Here is a 15,702-nt window from a genome sequence, read left to right on the forward strand (position 1 = left end):
CTGTGAGGATTGAATCAGGGAGCTTCAATAAGGCGTTCAGCTCCGCACGTAGCACCCAGGACACCCTCAGCCCGTGGCAAACACCTACCGCTCACGTGTCTGGGGCTTTGCTTATGCTCTTTGCTCTGCTCTTACGCTCTTTGCTCACCTTGGTAACCGCTTTTTCTTGTGTCTCAGAGATGTCACCTGCCCCCAGCCTCCACCTTCTCCCTCCCATGCAGGTCGGCCTCACCGCTCTTCTCCTCTCCCACCTCATCCCACGAGTGAAATGACCTGTCCCATCTCCCTCTCCCTCACCCCTACAAGGGGGCTGCTTTGCTGGTTTTGCCAGGGACCAGGATCCTGACAGCAAAGGTCACATCCTGAAGTGGTCCTTAAACCAGGACTTTACGAATGATCAGAAGAATTGCTGAGATGAGCCCATGCTCTATCAGGAAGATGACAGTGTATCAGGGTGGAGATGGAGTGAGTGTGCGCAGACTCAGATGAGTGAAAAGCCTCATTTTCCTCACCGAGCAGCAGCCGTGTTTGCTCCTTGCCTGGGCCACGCCGCATCTCCCATGCATTTCATCACTTCTTACAAGGATTAGCTGATTTCCAGTGGCATCCGACACAATGTATCACAGCTACCCCTGGGACTTGCCGGTTTCCTCCTCTACTTGATGGGCCTCCACCGCGGGTTTGATCTCTTAACTCAGTTCTGTATCCTCACCTCCCTGCTGGGTACCTGACTTAATAACCACCACTGGTTAACTAGGGCAGGACTAGTGGCATGGGGCTTCCTCTCCCCATAAGGCACCCCAAGAAAAAATCCCAGGCTTACCTCTCCCTCACTTCTTCCCAGGAACCTCCACCCGTGGCACACGAACCCCAAGCCCAACCAAGGCACCTGCCCCGAAATATCCACAGACAGGTAAGAAGGTTTAGCTGGAAAGAGAAACCCAATACCTCATGGCTTTGGTGTGGGGGCTCAGGATAGAGGAACAAGGGTGCCAGGAGGCTGACTAAGCTGGGCGTTGGACTTCATTGGTTCTAGCAGGGAAAGAGGCAGGCGAAGTAGTTTAAAAACCTTGTTATGTTGTTAAATTACCCCATGATTTGCATAAAACTCTTCCTTTTCTTGGCTACAATTCCCTATAGACTTTGAAAACGCGTTATCCTTAAACTGCTCTTATTCCTTCGTCCTGTGTTATCACCCAAGGCCCATTCACGCTGACTTTTGCATGGCCATTCATGCCCCTTGCAGGTGACCTCCCTACAGCATGGCCACTTACCCCTAAAGAAGAGCCAGCCTTGGTCCTGGGACTCCACCAAGTCTCAAGTACGTACCGGCAGCCTGCTGCTCTGTTGCTCTTGTTTGTTTGGAACAAGGTTGTATCGTGAAATAAAAAGAGGTTTGTTTGATTAAATTTGGATTCAGACTGCTGGGATTAAATTCTAGCTCTACCATTTACTGGGGAGGGGGTCTCCAGCACTCGGCTTCGGGAATTCAGCTTCCTCAACTGGGAAGCAAGAATAATAACAATTATTGTGGGCACTAAAACTGTCTTTATTCCCCCACGGCTTTGTATTGAGTAAGATAATGTGTGTGGAAGTGATTTGGAACTACAGAGCTCCACATAACTTAATCCAATCAGCGTTTATCAAGTGAATACCTATTGAGCAAGGCACTGTGTGCTTTGCAAACAGAGGCTGTTCTTTTCATGAGCCTGATGTCAGCCAAGGCAGCAGGAGGAGGAACGGATGACTCCAAAATTCAATCCCCATTTGCTGGGTGCAGTTTTACTTTTGTTGCATTTTATTTATTTATTTTTTAAAGATGGTATTTATTTATTGGAGCGAGAAAGAGGGCATGCACGTGTGGGAGTGGGGGAAGGGGCAGAGGGAGAGGAAGAAGCAGGCTCCCTGCTGAGCAGGTAGCCCAACGCAGGGCTCCATCCCAGGACACTTAGATCATGACCTGAGCCGAAGGCAGACACTTCACCCAGTGAGCCACCGAGGCGCTGCTACTTTTGTTGCATTTTAAAGGACTTGTTGCCTTCCCCGTCCCTGACACTTAATTTCAATGGAATTCTAGAGGAAACCATGTCCTGGGTTTATGGCTGGTTTTTTTTTTTTTTTTTTTAATTTTTTATTTCTTTTTAGTGTAACAGTATTCATTGTTTTTGCACCGCACCCAGTGCTCCATGCAATCCGTGCCCTCTCTAGTACCCACCACCTGGTTCCCCAACCTCCCACCCACCCCCTTCAAAACCCTCAGATGGTCTCGTCACAGAGGTTGAAAAAAAAATGCCGCTTTTTTTTTTTTGCCCCCCATTTTTGGATGCTTCCCTCTTTTGCTTTCTGTCCCAGAAGACCGAAATTGATACAGAATGAGTCCTCCAAAGCTGGTTGAATCTTCAGGGCCCTCCCACTCCTGGATGCCTTTCTATCCCGTTTCCTGAATGTTCCTGCACCATCCAGGAGTATGTCAGCAGGGATTATTAAATTCCTGGAGACGACACAGTCTCTTTTTTCATACACTGAAGATTTGCCTTAGCCCTACTCCCAACCTGCAGTGAATGGACCTTTCAGACACAAAGCCTTGATTATACTGCCAAAAGATATTATAGCCATGTTTCCCCCAGAGGTTGGTGGTGCAGAGGGGGGCCGTTTTCAGACCAAGTTTTAGAAAACAAGCTGGGTATATAACTATCTGTATGTATGTCTACTTACACGGCTCTATCTATTGTCTCTCTCTCTTTCTGTCCATCCATTGTCTACCCATCCATCCATCCAATAAGAAATCTAAGTCTAAAATAAAGGGTTTTGACAACTTCCAACAAATGATTCTTCCCATTCACAAAGAAACCATACCCACAAATCCTTTGAGACTGACTCATTCATCCATTCCGTGAATATGTATTGAGGTCCTACTGTTTCCCAGGCCCTGTGCTAAGCCTATTTTTACTCCATAATAATTCCGCAAGGTAGGTAATGTTATCTTCATTAAGCCATTTCAATGAGCACTACAGTTAAAAAGTAACTAAATTTTGAGCCTTCGTTTGTCTAACTTCAAAGCCTGTGCTCCCTCCACTCTGGTATGCTATCTATCCCAAGATTCTTCATTTGTACAAAATAATTGCAATTTGAGGAAGAAACGGGTAATGTTCCTAAGAGAAAAGGCGGTCAATGCTCTGTGCAGCCAGAGGGGAGGAGATTAGCTCCATCTGGAGGGACTGTTCTAGAGGTTTTCCTTGACAAAGAGAGAGGCATCTGAGCAGGGTTGCCTCTAAATATACATTTCAAGCAGGGCCACAGTTTATGCAAAGGCACAGAGGCAGGAAAGGACTGAAGATTCCCAGGAGCTGAGAAATCCCTTGTGCCTGGAATTCTGGTGCTACAAGAAGGAGTGATGAGGAGCGAGGGAACAGCAGCTGGTGGGGGGTGAGGGCGCACGTGGATCCCCAGGGCCATGGAAGAAGTGTGGACCTCTTCTGAGACAACTGACATGGGCAGATTTGTGGTGCAGAAAACTTTCTCTGGCTGCAGAGTGGAGACCAAAGAGGGGAGGAAAGGAACAGGGACACCGGCAAGGAGACTGCTGTATGCCAGAGATGAAGGGAGCTGGAACTAGGAGTTAGTTGTTTGAGACTTGACTCATCAGGGAGACTTGGATGGTGTTCAGCAATCAAGAAATGTGATGGTGGAATGATCAGCAGGAGGTAACCAAGCATCATGGCCAAGTTTGAATAATTGAGAGGGTAAGTGCCCTTTCCTGAGTTAGAGAAGCATGGGAGAGGTTGGGAAGGGGAGAGGGGCATGGAAATCAAGCATCAGGAATGTTAAGGATGTTCAAGGAGTAAAGCATGCTAGTATGAGCTCCAGACCCAGATCTTGCCAGAGTCACTACCTGATCAAACCACAGAGTCACTCAGACCCTCAGTGTCCTTTTGTATAAAATAGATACCTACATTACGTGATTTTATGAGAATTAAATGAGATCATGTTTGTAAAGAACTTAGAAAAGCACCCAAGTCCAGGTGTGTAATAAATGTTAAAGTAAAAAGTCATAGCATATTTACAAAAATTGATAAATATTCTGGAGGGTTTACTATTCTAACTGGCTCAGGATAGAATTCAAAATACATTTCTGTCCTACCCTTTTTAACGAATCCTATCCCTAACATATGAGCCCTCTCTCCACTTTAATAAATTTATAACCGATAGATGAATGGATAAAGAAGATGTAGTATATTTACACAATGAAATATCAGTCACTGAAAAGAATGAAATCTTGCCATTTGCAACAACATGGACAGAGCTCGAGAGTTTAATGCTGAGCAAAATAAGTCAGTCCGAAAAAGACAAATACCATCTGATTTCATGCCTATGTGGAATTTAAGAAACAAAACAAATAAACAAAAGGGGGAAAAAGGAGACAAACTAAAAAGTCTACTCCTGGCTATAGAGAATAAGCTGCTGGTTGCCAGAGGGAAGGTGGGGGAGGGGGAGCACAGATGCAACAGGAGATCTAATGAAGAATGTACTTGTGTTGGTGAGCCCTGGATGATGTATGGAAGTGGCAAATCACTACATCGTACACCTGAAACTAATATCACGCTGTAGGTCGACTATACTGGAATCAAACATTTGAAAAATAATAATGATAAATATAAAAATAAGTAAATAAATCTTAAACTGGTCAATTATAATTTTCAAAAAGGTAAGAAAATGATTCATAAAAATATGAAATTAGCACATGTCAGAGATATTATTCAGTCATTAATGAATGAATGAATGAAGACTGGCTCCGTGGAGAGTTTGAGGAACAGGGATTTTTATAGTTAGTCCTAGGAATTTGGATGTGAATTTACTAACTGATATCCCACAGCAAAGAATTCTTTTTCTTTTCACTAGACCAAAAACCAATTGCATCTTTACCGGACGAAATTCATTCACATTGCTCACCGGCAGGAGTTATTTGTGTTGCTCTCAGATAAGAGTCATTGAACCTCTTCAGAGTTGCAAAACCACCAACTCAATCAGTCAATCAAAGATACACACTCTTATGGAACCAGAAAATCCCCACAGTATCTGCTAGATAGTACCCAGAACTTATTTCCAGGTTTTAGATAATTTTTCTTGATAGTAACTAGTAATGCTTTGTTGGAAGATCATTATCAACATCCTAATATAACCTTCAAATCACTAGAAGTTGCACCCTGTAAGAGGAAGCCTCTTTTCCTTTTTTTTAAGATTGATTTATTTATTTGAGGGAGAGAAAGAGAGCAGGGGGAGAGGGTGAGGGAGAAGCCCTAAGCAGACTCCCCACCTGACAGGGCGGGGGTGGGCTTAATTTGAGGACACCAAGATCATTACCTAAGCTGAAACCAAGAGTCCGCCACTTAACTGACTGAGACACCCAGGCACTCTGTCTCTTTTCCTTGTGTTTATGAGTTGTTGTATCCTTTGGTCTGTGAGCGCCCAGTATGTAGTGAATGCTGAATACATTTTGTTGAGGTGGGGCAGAGGGAGAAGGAGAGAGAGAGAATCCCAAGCAGGCTCCACACTGAGAGGGGAGTCCACCATGGGGCTTGAACCAGAAACCTGAGATCACGACCTGAGTGGAAATCAAGAGTCAGACATTCAACCGATGGAGCCATCCAAATATCCTGTTCAATACATTTTTAATAAATCAGTAATAATAACTATTATTTGTCATTTATTCCATAGCAGGAAGTTTGCAGTATGCTTTGTGTACATTGTCTCCTTAAGTTCTCCCAGTGATCTTCAGGCAACTCACACCCATCTACTTGCACAGCCTATACATATGCCCGCCCACGCATGCAAAATGCATATATCCATGTGTGCACAGACTTACACATATGCATGCACACATATGTCTACACACACACCCTCTGTATCATCTAATTATTCTCCATTTCCCTATCAGCAAACCGTCCCCTTGCTTGATGCTAGGTCCCCACATACTCTATCTCTTCCACTGGAAATACCTCCACCTGACCCACTTTTGTCTAATGTTTTAGATCCCTTTTTAGTATTTGCTATCAGTGAGACCACCTCTGATTTCCCCCAGGGAACTGGACCCCACCTTACTCCACCTGTCTCTCAGACTCTCCCAACAGCTTTTCCGGGCACTGAAGAAACAACATTGTCTGTCTGTCTGTCTCAGAGCCACTTTGAGATCAGGGCCAGGACTCTATCCATCAAACACGGTAACAAACAGAGGGAAAATGCTTGCTAAATCCTTGTTGATGTCAGTGGTCTGGGATTGCATCTTCCAGGGTGTCCTGAGCTGCTCCTTGAAGAGGGGGCCGTCACCGCCGCTTCCCTCACCTTGGCCATCCAGAAGTTCAACCCTTGCCTGATGGAGCTGTGTCGCTTTTTCCAGCAATGCCTCTGCATGAGCCAGAAGAGAGAGGCTAGAGCAGAGGCCATGAGGTAACCGGAACCAGGTGTCCCTTTCCACTGTCAGCATTTTGGGGCTGCCTATGCTGTGTGGCTGCTCTGCAGGCCACAGGTGGCCGGGAACAGGCAAATGATAGGGGTACGTCAAGAAATAGACTCTCTGGAGGGTCTTCTACTAGACCATCACCTCCTTGAGAGCCATGATGGAACCTCATTTATTTCTGGGTCCCCAGAACCCGTTTCAGGGCCAGACACAGGAAGTGCAGCTGAGTTGAGTGGAGGTCAGCTAAGTTGATGTGAATTGAGCCCAGCTGAGTACTACCTGGCGGAGTGATCACACAGCACTTCCGGTTGATCCTGGAGCCCTCTCAGCCTTAGCCTGGTGACATCTGCCAGAACTGAGTAGTTGGAGGACAATGTCCATCTATACCCCAGCTCTTTCTAAATCCCTAGAAGTCATTTGCTGGTCAAATGAGAAGATGATAAAACGAAATTTAGAAGGCAGACCCTGCTTCATATTAGAAGTTCTAGACATGGTGATAGCTTCTTGCCCTCTAGTGAAGACATTCTTTTCCTTCTTCAGCAGTTTGTCTTGGCTGTAAACCCAGAACCAAACAAACATGGATGACCACTTCTGCTCCAGTGGTCTGGGATCTGGGGCCAATCCCCCAGATCTTTAATATTCCTTTCCAAGTCCATTCACGACTCTTCAGCTTTTCAAACCTCCATCACCCTCTGGCTCTGAGACTCAAGTCCAGGTTTAAAACCACTTTGCATTACATCCTGGTCTTGGACCTCTCAATCAGTGTTTGAGGGAGTGTTTCCTCCTCCCAGAGAGGGAAATGAGAAAGGTCCATAGACCCAAGGTGTGAGCAAGTGATGTGGAAGCATGTCCCCACCACATAGGCTCATCCTAAAAAAGAGAAAATTCTTGCAACATGATGAGCCCACATTCAGACCCTCCACCAGTAACTTTTCAAATCAACAATGAGTTGAGTCTCTCCTGGTCACCTGTTATACACAGTGCTGAGCCATGGGAATTGAGAGTTGAATCAGACACAGGCCCAGAAATTGAGGATTTCATAGTTGGGAGGAAGAAATGGTCATAAACCCAAATTAAAATATGACATCGTAGGGGACAGAACCAAGTCATACCCAGAGGCAGTACCTATTCCTACTATCCCCTTGGAGAAAAATCACATTTAAAAAATATATATTGCAAATGCCAGGGGGAAGGATAAAATGGGGAAAGCAGAAGTTTCCAGAGAGGAGTTTTAAGTTAAAATTTAGAGAAATGAAGCATGGAGGAACCTGAGCTTATCCCTTTTCTTCCCTGTATTTTACTTAATAGTGAACTGCTCTATAATCTCATACTAAACATGAGTACAGGCTCAGAATAACAGAGTGGGAGACTGGCTTTACTCAGTGTGTGTTGAACAGCACAGTCCCTGTGATCAAAAAATCATGCTTGAATGGGAAAGCTGGCCATACAGAGAAATTCTGAAACAGTAGCACTGTAGCAGATCCCAGTATGCCCCATAGGACCCCAGGGAACTAATTAATAGGGCCTGATGGGGGAATAGAAGCTTCCCAGGCAGGAAATGGGAGAGGCCACTCCAGGCAAAAGGAACAGCAAGTACAAAGATGAAAAGTGAGAGGCAGCCTGGAATGTCATAGGTCCACCGAGATATGCGCAATGTGGCTGCAGCGAAGGCCTAGGTCTGTTTTCAGGAAAGCCTTGCTCCTTCAAGCACCTGGTGAGCTCTTGCAAACAAGTTTGAACTTTCCCCCTAGAGCTCCAGCGGCTCTTCCCGCTGTGCACTTTCTCCTTCATTCAGAATAGGTGGAACCTATATTCCCCAGGGTCGTTTGATATCCTCTCTGTTCTGGAAGCTTTCTAAGCAATTGGTCTGTGGGTCTTAGAACATCTTGTCACACTTGCACACTTCAGGCTAGCTGAGGGGAGATTAAGGATTAGGTCACAGATCTGGGATTTTAAAGCTAGTGGGTAGCTTAGTATACTGTATGGGGCATAAGGTGAAACCAAGCCGACCTGCGTTTAAATTTAGGCTCTGGACTTACAAGCTCTGTAGGCTAGTCTTGTAGTGTCTCTGAGCCTCAGTTTGTTATTCTGCAAAATGGGTATAATCTTACTAGAATGGCAGTGCGTTCTGGCATGAAGTGGATTACCTGGGGGAAAATCCACACTCTCTTGAGGGCAGTGAGTCCTCAGGCAAATCAGTGCATCTCTGTGCTCTAGTTTCCTTAATTTAACGGTGTCCTGGAAATTGAGGGTGCTGGAGCCTGGGGAATCTTTACAGCTAGCTGTACTCAGGCAGTTTGTTGCTCCCCAGGGGATGCTAGAATCACAGAGTGGTAGGGATAGGAGGGAAATGGGAAAATGTTTAGCCCGACCTCCTCATGCGTCTGGCACGGGATAGGCAGGGCGGTGAATTCCCGGAGTCCCACAGGGAGCCAGCGGCACAGCCTGCCCAGAAAGCTCTTCTTCCTAATGATGTTCTTGGTGCTCTCCCACTGGAGCTCTTCAAAGCCATGCCTGCAGCCCCAGCCACGAGCAGGACATTATTTTGCAAGTATTTGCTTCCCTTGTTAACTGTAAGAGCCCTGTGTTCTCAGCCCATCTCACACACAAAAACAAATATATGAACATAGTCGTTGCAGAGCACCTGCCATGACTCTTTGGGGAACTTGACATATGTTAGTTCACTTAAGCCTAGTGATAACCTGTGAGGGTAGGTCCTAGGACTGCCTTTTGAGTGCATATGAAAAATCTAAGGCCCAGAGGAGGGAGTGCTCAGCCTGAAGTCACACATCCTAATGAGGAATGAGGCCAGGACTAAAAATACACTTTTCTCACTCCAAAGTCTAAGCCTCTCCCCACTCAGCCTCATCCTCTGCCTCTTCTCCCACACCCAGTAAAGATGGGAAGGGGTCCTTGTAGTGAGTAGTTGGCCAGGATGACTTTCTAAATGATGGCTGTCTTCCATTTGCCACAAGGGATGATAATCGCTTTCCACTCTCATTGGAATCTTTAGGTACTGTCTTCAATACTATTCCTGGTTTCTGAAGAGTGCAACATACATCTGTCAGAGGGTGAAAAGGGTGTCCCACTCCCACAGTGAGTACACACTTGACCGTGTTGTAGCTGGACAATAAATGCTTTGTATGAAAGGGCTCTAGAACTCACTGATTGTCCTGCCTTTGTGGGGGACAGTCAGAGTGGGTGCAGATCATGTAGTCTCATTAATTTTAGACAAGAAAAGTGAAAGGTATTTCTGATTACTCTTCAACTAACAGTTCAGTGTTTGCAATTAGGTATAGAAAAAAAAGAGAGAGAGAGAGGAAAAAAAGCAGGAGTCAACCCGACCAAACAAAGAAAAACCAAACAAATAGAAACACTCAAACTCCTGACCAAAGCAAAATGAGTACAAATAATCCAAGAAAAAAGCTTATTTTTGTTCTTGTTTTTGTGTAAGATATTATTTTTCAGTAATCTCTATACCCAATGTGGGGCTCAAACTCGCAACCCGAGTCACGTGCTCTCTGACTGAGCCAGCCAGGCTTCTCCAAGTAATACAATAAAGAAAGCATCATGAGGTGCTAGGAGTAGGGTCTATGGTACCCTCTTCTGGACCTAATGGCATCAAAGCCCCATTAACTCAGAGAGGCCAGACATAAACTTTGTTTTTCTCCCACTCCCACAGACTAAAATGGCTGATCGGGCCTGGCTGGTCTCCAAGCTAATGGTCTGACCATCTACCTGGACTATCCAGTCAAAGGACTCTGACCTTCTAAAAGTCATGGAGCTATATGGAACTTACATTACCTTCATTCTGCAGCACAAAGGCCAAGCATTTAGGGGTGGAGGCTTTGGGTGGGGGGGGTGGTTGCTCAGTTGTCAAAGACAGATATCCCTTTGCCTGGGATAAGCAGAGGGAGCAGGAAATTTTACAAGCTGCTTACACTTAAATAGCTCTTCTTTTGTCCTTGGCGCCTTAAAAATCTCCATGCAAACAACATATTACATCTACTGAAAAACATATTAATGGGGTTAGATTAGCTTTCTGCAAACTGGAGAGATCAGGTAGATATCGGGATATTGGATATCGGGAAACCATCACTGGGCAGCGAATGCAGAGCTGAATGATGTTCTCTCAATTTGGCTGCTAATGAGGGAAGGTCTTGCCCACACCCTTCCCCCTCTCGGACTCCTGAGTCCCTGCCCACCCCACTGCCCTGCCTGCCCCACCCTTGCCTTCCAGAGGAGCCTGGCCCATGGCTGATGTGACCTGACTTTAGGCCCCTATAGCATTTACTTCTTTCTCACTACCTTGAATTCCCTCTTCTTTTTTTCCTTCCAGCGTTAAAACAAAAATGCCTCCAGAATATCTGTCAGTCAGTGTGAGACCTTGAGAAAGCGATGGGACCTGATGATACACTGGACGAGGGCTCTTCACCCTGGTCCCTGGCCCCAAATGACTGTTTTTGCAGAATTCACCAGACTCCAGCCAGATCATCAATCAACCCAAAGAGGTTCTTTGTGGAACTCGCATTTCTTTCTCTCCTGCGAATCCTGGGAAGGTGGAAGACCAAGTATCCGAGGCTGCACTGAGACCTAAATCCGTGTCTAGGGAACCCCCAGGACGCTTGCAGCCATCCTGAGACTGGAGAGATGGGGCGAGGGGTGTCGCACTAGCAGGAGCAAACTGGTCCAGGCTCCGGGACTCTGACTCAGTACCCAAAGTGACTTAAACTTGGGATTTTAGGAAGACAGCAAGATAAATAAGGAAAAATGAACTCATACTATGGAGAGATTCAAATAGGATTTCTATATACCATTGACTCACACTTTTGTACAACTAATCAGACTTGCTGATTATAGGACCCAGATAATGTCCCAAGCCCTCTGAGTAGGAGGTGATGAGGTGATGAGAACCTTTCCTCATAAGAAGTGTAGAAAGTTGTGGGTTTTTTGTTGTTGATGTCTTGACTTGAATCCTTATCTGTGGATCCCACTGTATATGGGGGTCTCCGAGAGCATGCTCTAGCTCAGTGATTCTCTAATAGGACTTATGAACTCCAAATAGCTGTCACACTCACATTTACTGCTTATTACAGCAAAGGGACAGAGATTAAAGTTGGTAAAGGTAAAACAGGCAGAGGGCAGGGCCCAGGAGTACCTGGGCACCAGCTTCCAGCTGTCCTCTCTAGTGAGGCTACAGGGGCAGCACTGAGTTCTTCCAGCAATGACACATGACAATACATATGAAGTATTGTCAACCAGAAAGGTTCACCCAAGTCATGGAGTCCACAGTTTTAACTGGGGATTGGCCTGTAGGCATAAAGTGCCCACATAGCTGACTTCAGTTACTCAGTCTCCAGGCTCTTCAAAGGAGAGGTCTCCAGAGGACTCCAGAGGACTCCAGAGGACTCCAGAGGTGACAGTGACATGGCGTGACCCAAGCCCCCACTATAAATCACATTTTTAACTTAGAGTCTAAGTCTGGCATGGCCCAAAGCTCCAGCTGGACAGACACTCTTGCAGGGCAGGAGACTCCAAGAGTTCAGAGGTTAGCCCCCAGGAGCTGTTCAAGGACAAGACTATTCTTTGGCAGATGTAGGGCCCAAACACCCAAGTCCTGCTGAGTCAACACTTGCCTGCACATCCATAGGCGAAGGTGTCCCCTTTAGTCAATTCAGGTCCCTTCTAACCTCATCCAAGTCTCCAGCTGCTCCAACACCCCTGTGAATGCCAAGTCTTCCTGCAGAGCATTCCTAAGCAGGCTTGCTTTTTCCATGGCCGTCGGCAGACCCCCAGTTCCTCACGGCTGTGTCTGGAGGTCTGGCTCCACTTTCTCACATTAGTAGGCTCCCCGCCCATCAGTTTTCCACCTTTGTGATCTATGCCTGCCCCGGGAGAGAAAACTCACTTTCCGTTTACAGTCCAAGTTGAACCAATTTTCCCCCATTGGAAGACACTTGAGGGCCCTTGGTCTGACTCCCTGTGAACAACAAAACTCTTGGAAAGGTAGACCTTGAACTTTGGAGAGAGAAGCCACTAGACACTTCCCTCTCTGATCACACACAGATTTATTTTTAATCTCCAGAATACTCCAGAGACCCTCAAAGTCATGCAAATGTAAAGCTCAGGAATGCCTATTGTCATGATTCTTGGGGCCTGCAGAAGGCCCTCTAGTCTGCAAAGCTGAGCAGGCCCAGTAAATCCACTAGGACAAAGAGACCCATATATGGATAGGAATCAAGAAAACAGCACCATTCATCAAGTATGGGTTAATCTAACTAGACCTTCTCTAATGGATAATGTTGATATTAATGAAGGATCTTTGGCAAGAAAAGATCCCAGACATCCCTCAAAGAGTAGTTTATCATCAGGGAAGGGGGACAATTGACTTGGTCCCAACATCCTGGCTAGTCACTTGTGGGGAAAGCCTTAGGGATAATGGCTGAGCATGGCTAACTTTGAAAAGGCCACGTCCAGAGGACCTCGGAGGCCCATGGAGGGGTCTGACCTTGCCGCAAAGACAAAGGTTCAGAGGTCCACACAAGACCAGTTTTCTAGGGTCATACCATCTGTCATAACAGCAGTAGCAGAAGGACGAAAACAGGACCCAAGAGCAAAGTGACCAGAGCCTGGAGTTCACGGTCTGCTGGAGGTCAAAGGGAGGTTTGACCCCTCCTGAGCTTAATAAGTCCCAATTTGGGGTGTGCTTAGGGCAATGATGAGGCCTCAGGGGGTGCGGCCACACTAGAGTTCTTCGTGATTTGTGCATAGGCGGCCATCAGGGGTTCCCTGAGGAGGTAAAAATGATGGGGCAGTTACTGCGTGCCTGCTGGTGGAGGAGACCGCATTTACACGTGTAACATCACCACACAGTAGGCAAAGGCACAGGTGCATTCCTGTTTCATTCATGCCCAAAATGCAAGCCAAAGGGGCAGAAGCAAAGGAAATGTGTAGGAAGGAGAGGGGAGGGAGGAAGGGGAGGCAGGAATCTTGGCTCCAAGCCATCTAGCCTGTTGACCTATCAGTTTAGAGATGAGGGGTCTCCTGTACTGGTGGGTGGGTGAAGACTGGGGCGGCGTACCTTAGCTCGTCTTCGGTGCTCATAGGACACTGAACAATAACTAATGACCCATAAACAAAAGCTTCCATGCACAAGGGCGACTAATTATTTGCAGAAGCCTTCTGGTGGATTCTGTAAAGCCTCAGGTCCCCCAGATTTAATGGTCAGCTGAGCCCCTGTGTTCCCGCAGGTGGGTGGGAGGTGAACCATTCGGAGTGCTCGCAGCCAGGCGACCCTGTCAGCCACAAATGATCCCATCACGGTGAGCTTGGACAGACACCCCCACCTCGGCACCAGTTGGCGACCCTGGGGGTCAACCACAAATAATCCACCACGGTGAGCTCGGACAAACACCCCCCACCTCGGCACCAGCTGTCCTGACTGCCGTGAGTGTAGGATTAGCAGATCAGCTGTGGTGGTACAGCTGTAGGGACGAGAGGGACACAATCCCATAAAAACTCATGTGGCACCTAACAACGCTCAGTAGATGTTTGCTCTCCTTCTTAAGATCTGGAAAGGAAACCTGAAATTCTGGAGGATCTAGGATCACAAGCCCCTCCACACACTGGCTTGTCTTGTTTGCACAGTCCCACTGGGGTCATCCGCATGAAATGCACACGTGAGCCAAGCCTGAGCAGCAACAGGTCAGCATCCCATGCTAATGAGTGGGCAGGGCTAGCACCTGACCCTCGCAGGTCTGATTACAAAGCCCCATCTCACCCCGCCCCACAGCTGGAGCAGGAAACCCCTGAAGGAAAGACGCATCGAATTCCCAGGCCCGAGGTCAGGAACATAGAGGAAGGACACCCCAGAGATCCTCTCGGAGAACAGACAAAGCCAGCCCTTCTTGTGGGAGAGCCCTTGCGACTTTCATCAACTTTCATCAGTCTTTCATCCCCCCGAGTTCCCCTGATGACCCCGAGACACAATCCCTGGGCCTCCAGGTCTTTGAGATGAGGTGGGGGATGGGGAACAGGGGAGCCATTGTTCTCTGATTAGAGCCTGGGTCTCTTCTGAGGAGCAAGTTGGGCCTCTTAATAGGGAGCCTCACCTGCTCCAAGCCATAGCATTAGGATGTCCCCCTCCCCCTCAGAGGCCTCCCACCTGCCAATCTGCACAAAAGGCCATCCTCTCCGTGTGAGAAGGGGGAGGCGATCACATGACTAAGGGTCTTCCCTTGGGGTATAAAGGACGCAGTCACCATCTTGCTCAAAGCTGAGCATCGTTCATCCTCCTGCTTCTGAGTGGACCTTCACGGTAGGCACCCCCTTTCTCCTGATGGGTAGGGAGCCAAAGAGGGCAGGAGGGAGGGCAGGAGGGAGAGAGAAAGGGAGGGACGGACCGAGGGACAAGGGAAGGAAGCTACCGATGGCAGAGGAGAGGGAGGGAGGGTGTGCTCCCGGACGCCTGCGACCTGGATGCTAACTCGTCCAGGATGGAGCTAGAAACCAAATGCACTCTGCCCTTGTATGAATGAGGAGATGCGATGCCAGAGGGACATCACCTGCTCAATGTACCGGGGAAAAAGTCCACTACATCACATCAGTGAGGGCCCTGCAATCCCGTGTGAGCCGCTGTCTCTCTCTAGGGCGCCTAGTGTGAAAATACGGTAATCATCAGTTATAGGACAGTCTGCCTGAGCTTAGTACACAGCAGGCACGGTGCCCCCTTTAACCCTCATGACTCCATGTTGAAGAACCACCATCTGGGCATTTTGCTGCCCAGAAAAACGAGTTCCAAGCAGCTTTGGTACCTGGCTCAGGCACTTAGTATGTAAAAGCCAGAGCCTTCCCCCCATCCTCACCCGTGGCCTGTCCACTAGAAAACCTTTGCTCTTAGATGCTTCCCACACTGCATCAGGATGCATGAGTTGTGCATCAGGAGACAGTTGGACGAGCCAGGACCCCAGATAGTGCCTGCAGACCAAGGCAAGGTGCAGGGAGCCCTCATTCCCACAAGGACAGTCAGGTTCACTCTCAGCCCCATAGGCCTCCTTGGGTAAAGTAAGAAGAGGTGGTCCTTCCTCTAGGTGGACACAGCTCTACACCCAAGGGCACGTGGCTTGGCCAATAGATGGCTGCTGGACTTCAGCAGGGGCCCACTGCCTCCCACCTGGAGACCGTGGTGTGCATGTCCCGGATTAGGGTCTCCCTCGCCACTGTGCGGTGCTGATCCTGTGCTGTCACCT

The 15,702-nt window shown here is 47.6% G+C and overlaps 1 protein-coding gene across 1 annotated transcript in view; it reads left to right on the top strand.

The window, feature by feature from the left end:
• The window catches only part of HHLA1 (HHLA1 neighbor of OC90), a 38,512-nt gene extending 27,675 nt beyond the window's left edge, over positions 1 to 10,837 (top strand). Inside the window, exons 12-17 of the mRNA XM_059168676.1 lie at positions 178 to 221; positions 845 to 913; positions 1,247 to 1,321; positions 6,288 to 6,444; positions 9,468 to 9,550; positions 10,794 to 10,837. Coding sequence (XP_059024659.1) covers positions 178 to 221; positions 845 to 913; positions 1,247 to 1,321; positions 6,288 to 6,444; positions 9,468 to 9,550; positions 10,794 to 10,837 — 472 coding nt within the window. The remainder of the gene's footprint in view (positions 1 to 177; positions 222 to 844; positions 914 to 1,246; positions 1,322 to 6,287; positions 6,445 to 9,467; positions 9,551 to 10,793) is intronic.
• The last annotated feature ends 4,865 nt before the right edge of the window (positions 10,838 to 15,702 follow it).

The sequence above is a fragment of the Mustela lutreola genome, chromosome 3 (genome assembly GCF_030435805.1).
Source record: "Mustela lutreola isolate mMusLut2 chromosome 3, mMusLut2.pri, whole genome shotgun sequence".
NCBI classification, from domain to species: domain Eukaryota; kingdom Metazoa; phylum Chordata; class Mammalia; order Carnivora; family Mustelidae; genus Mustela; species Mustela lutreola.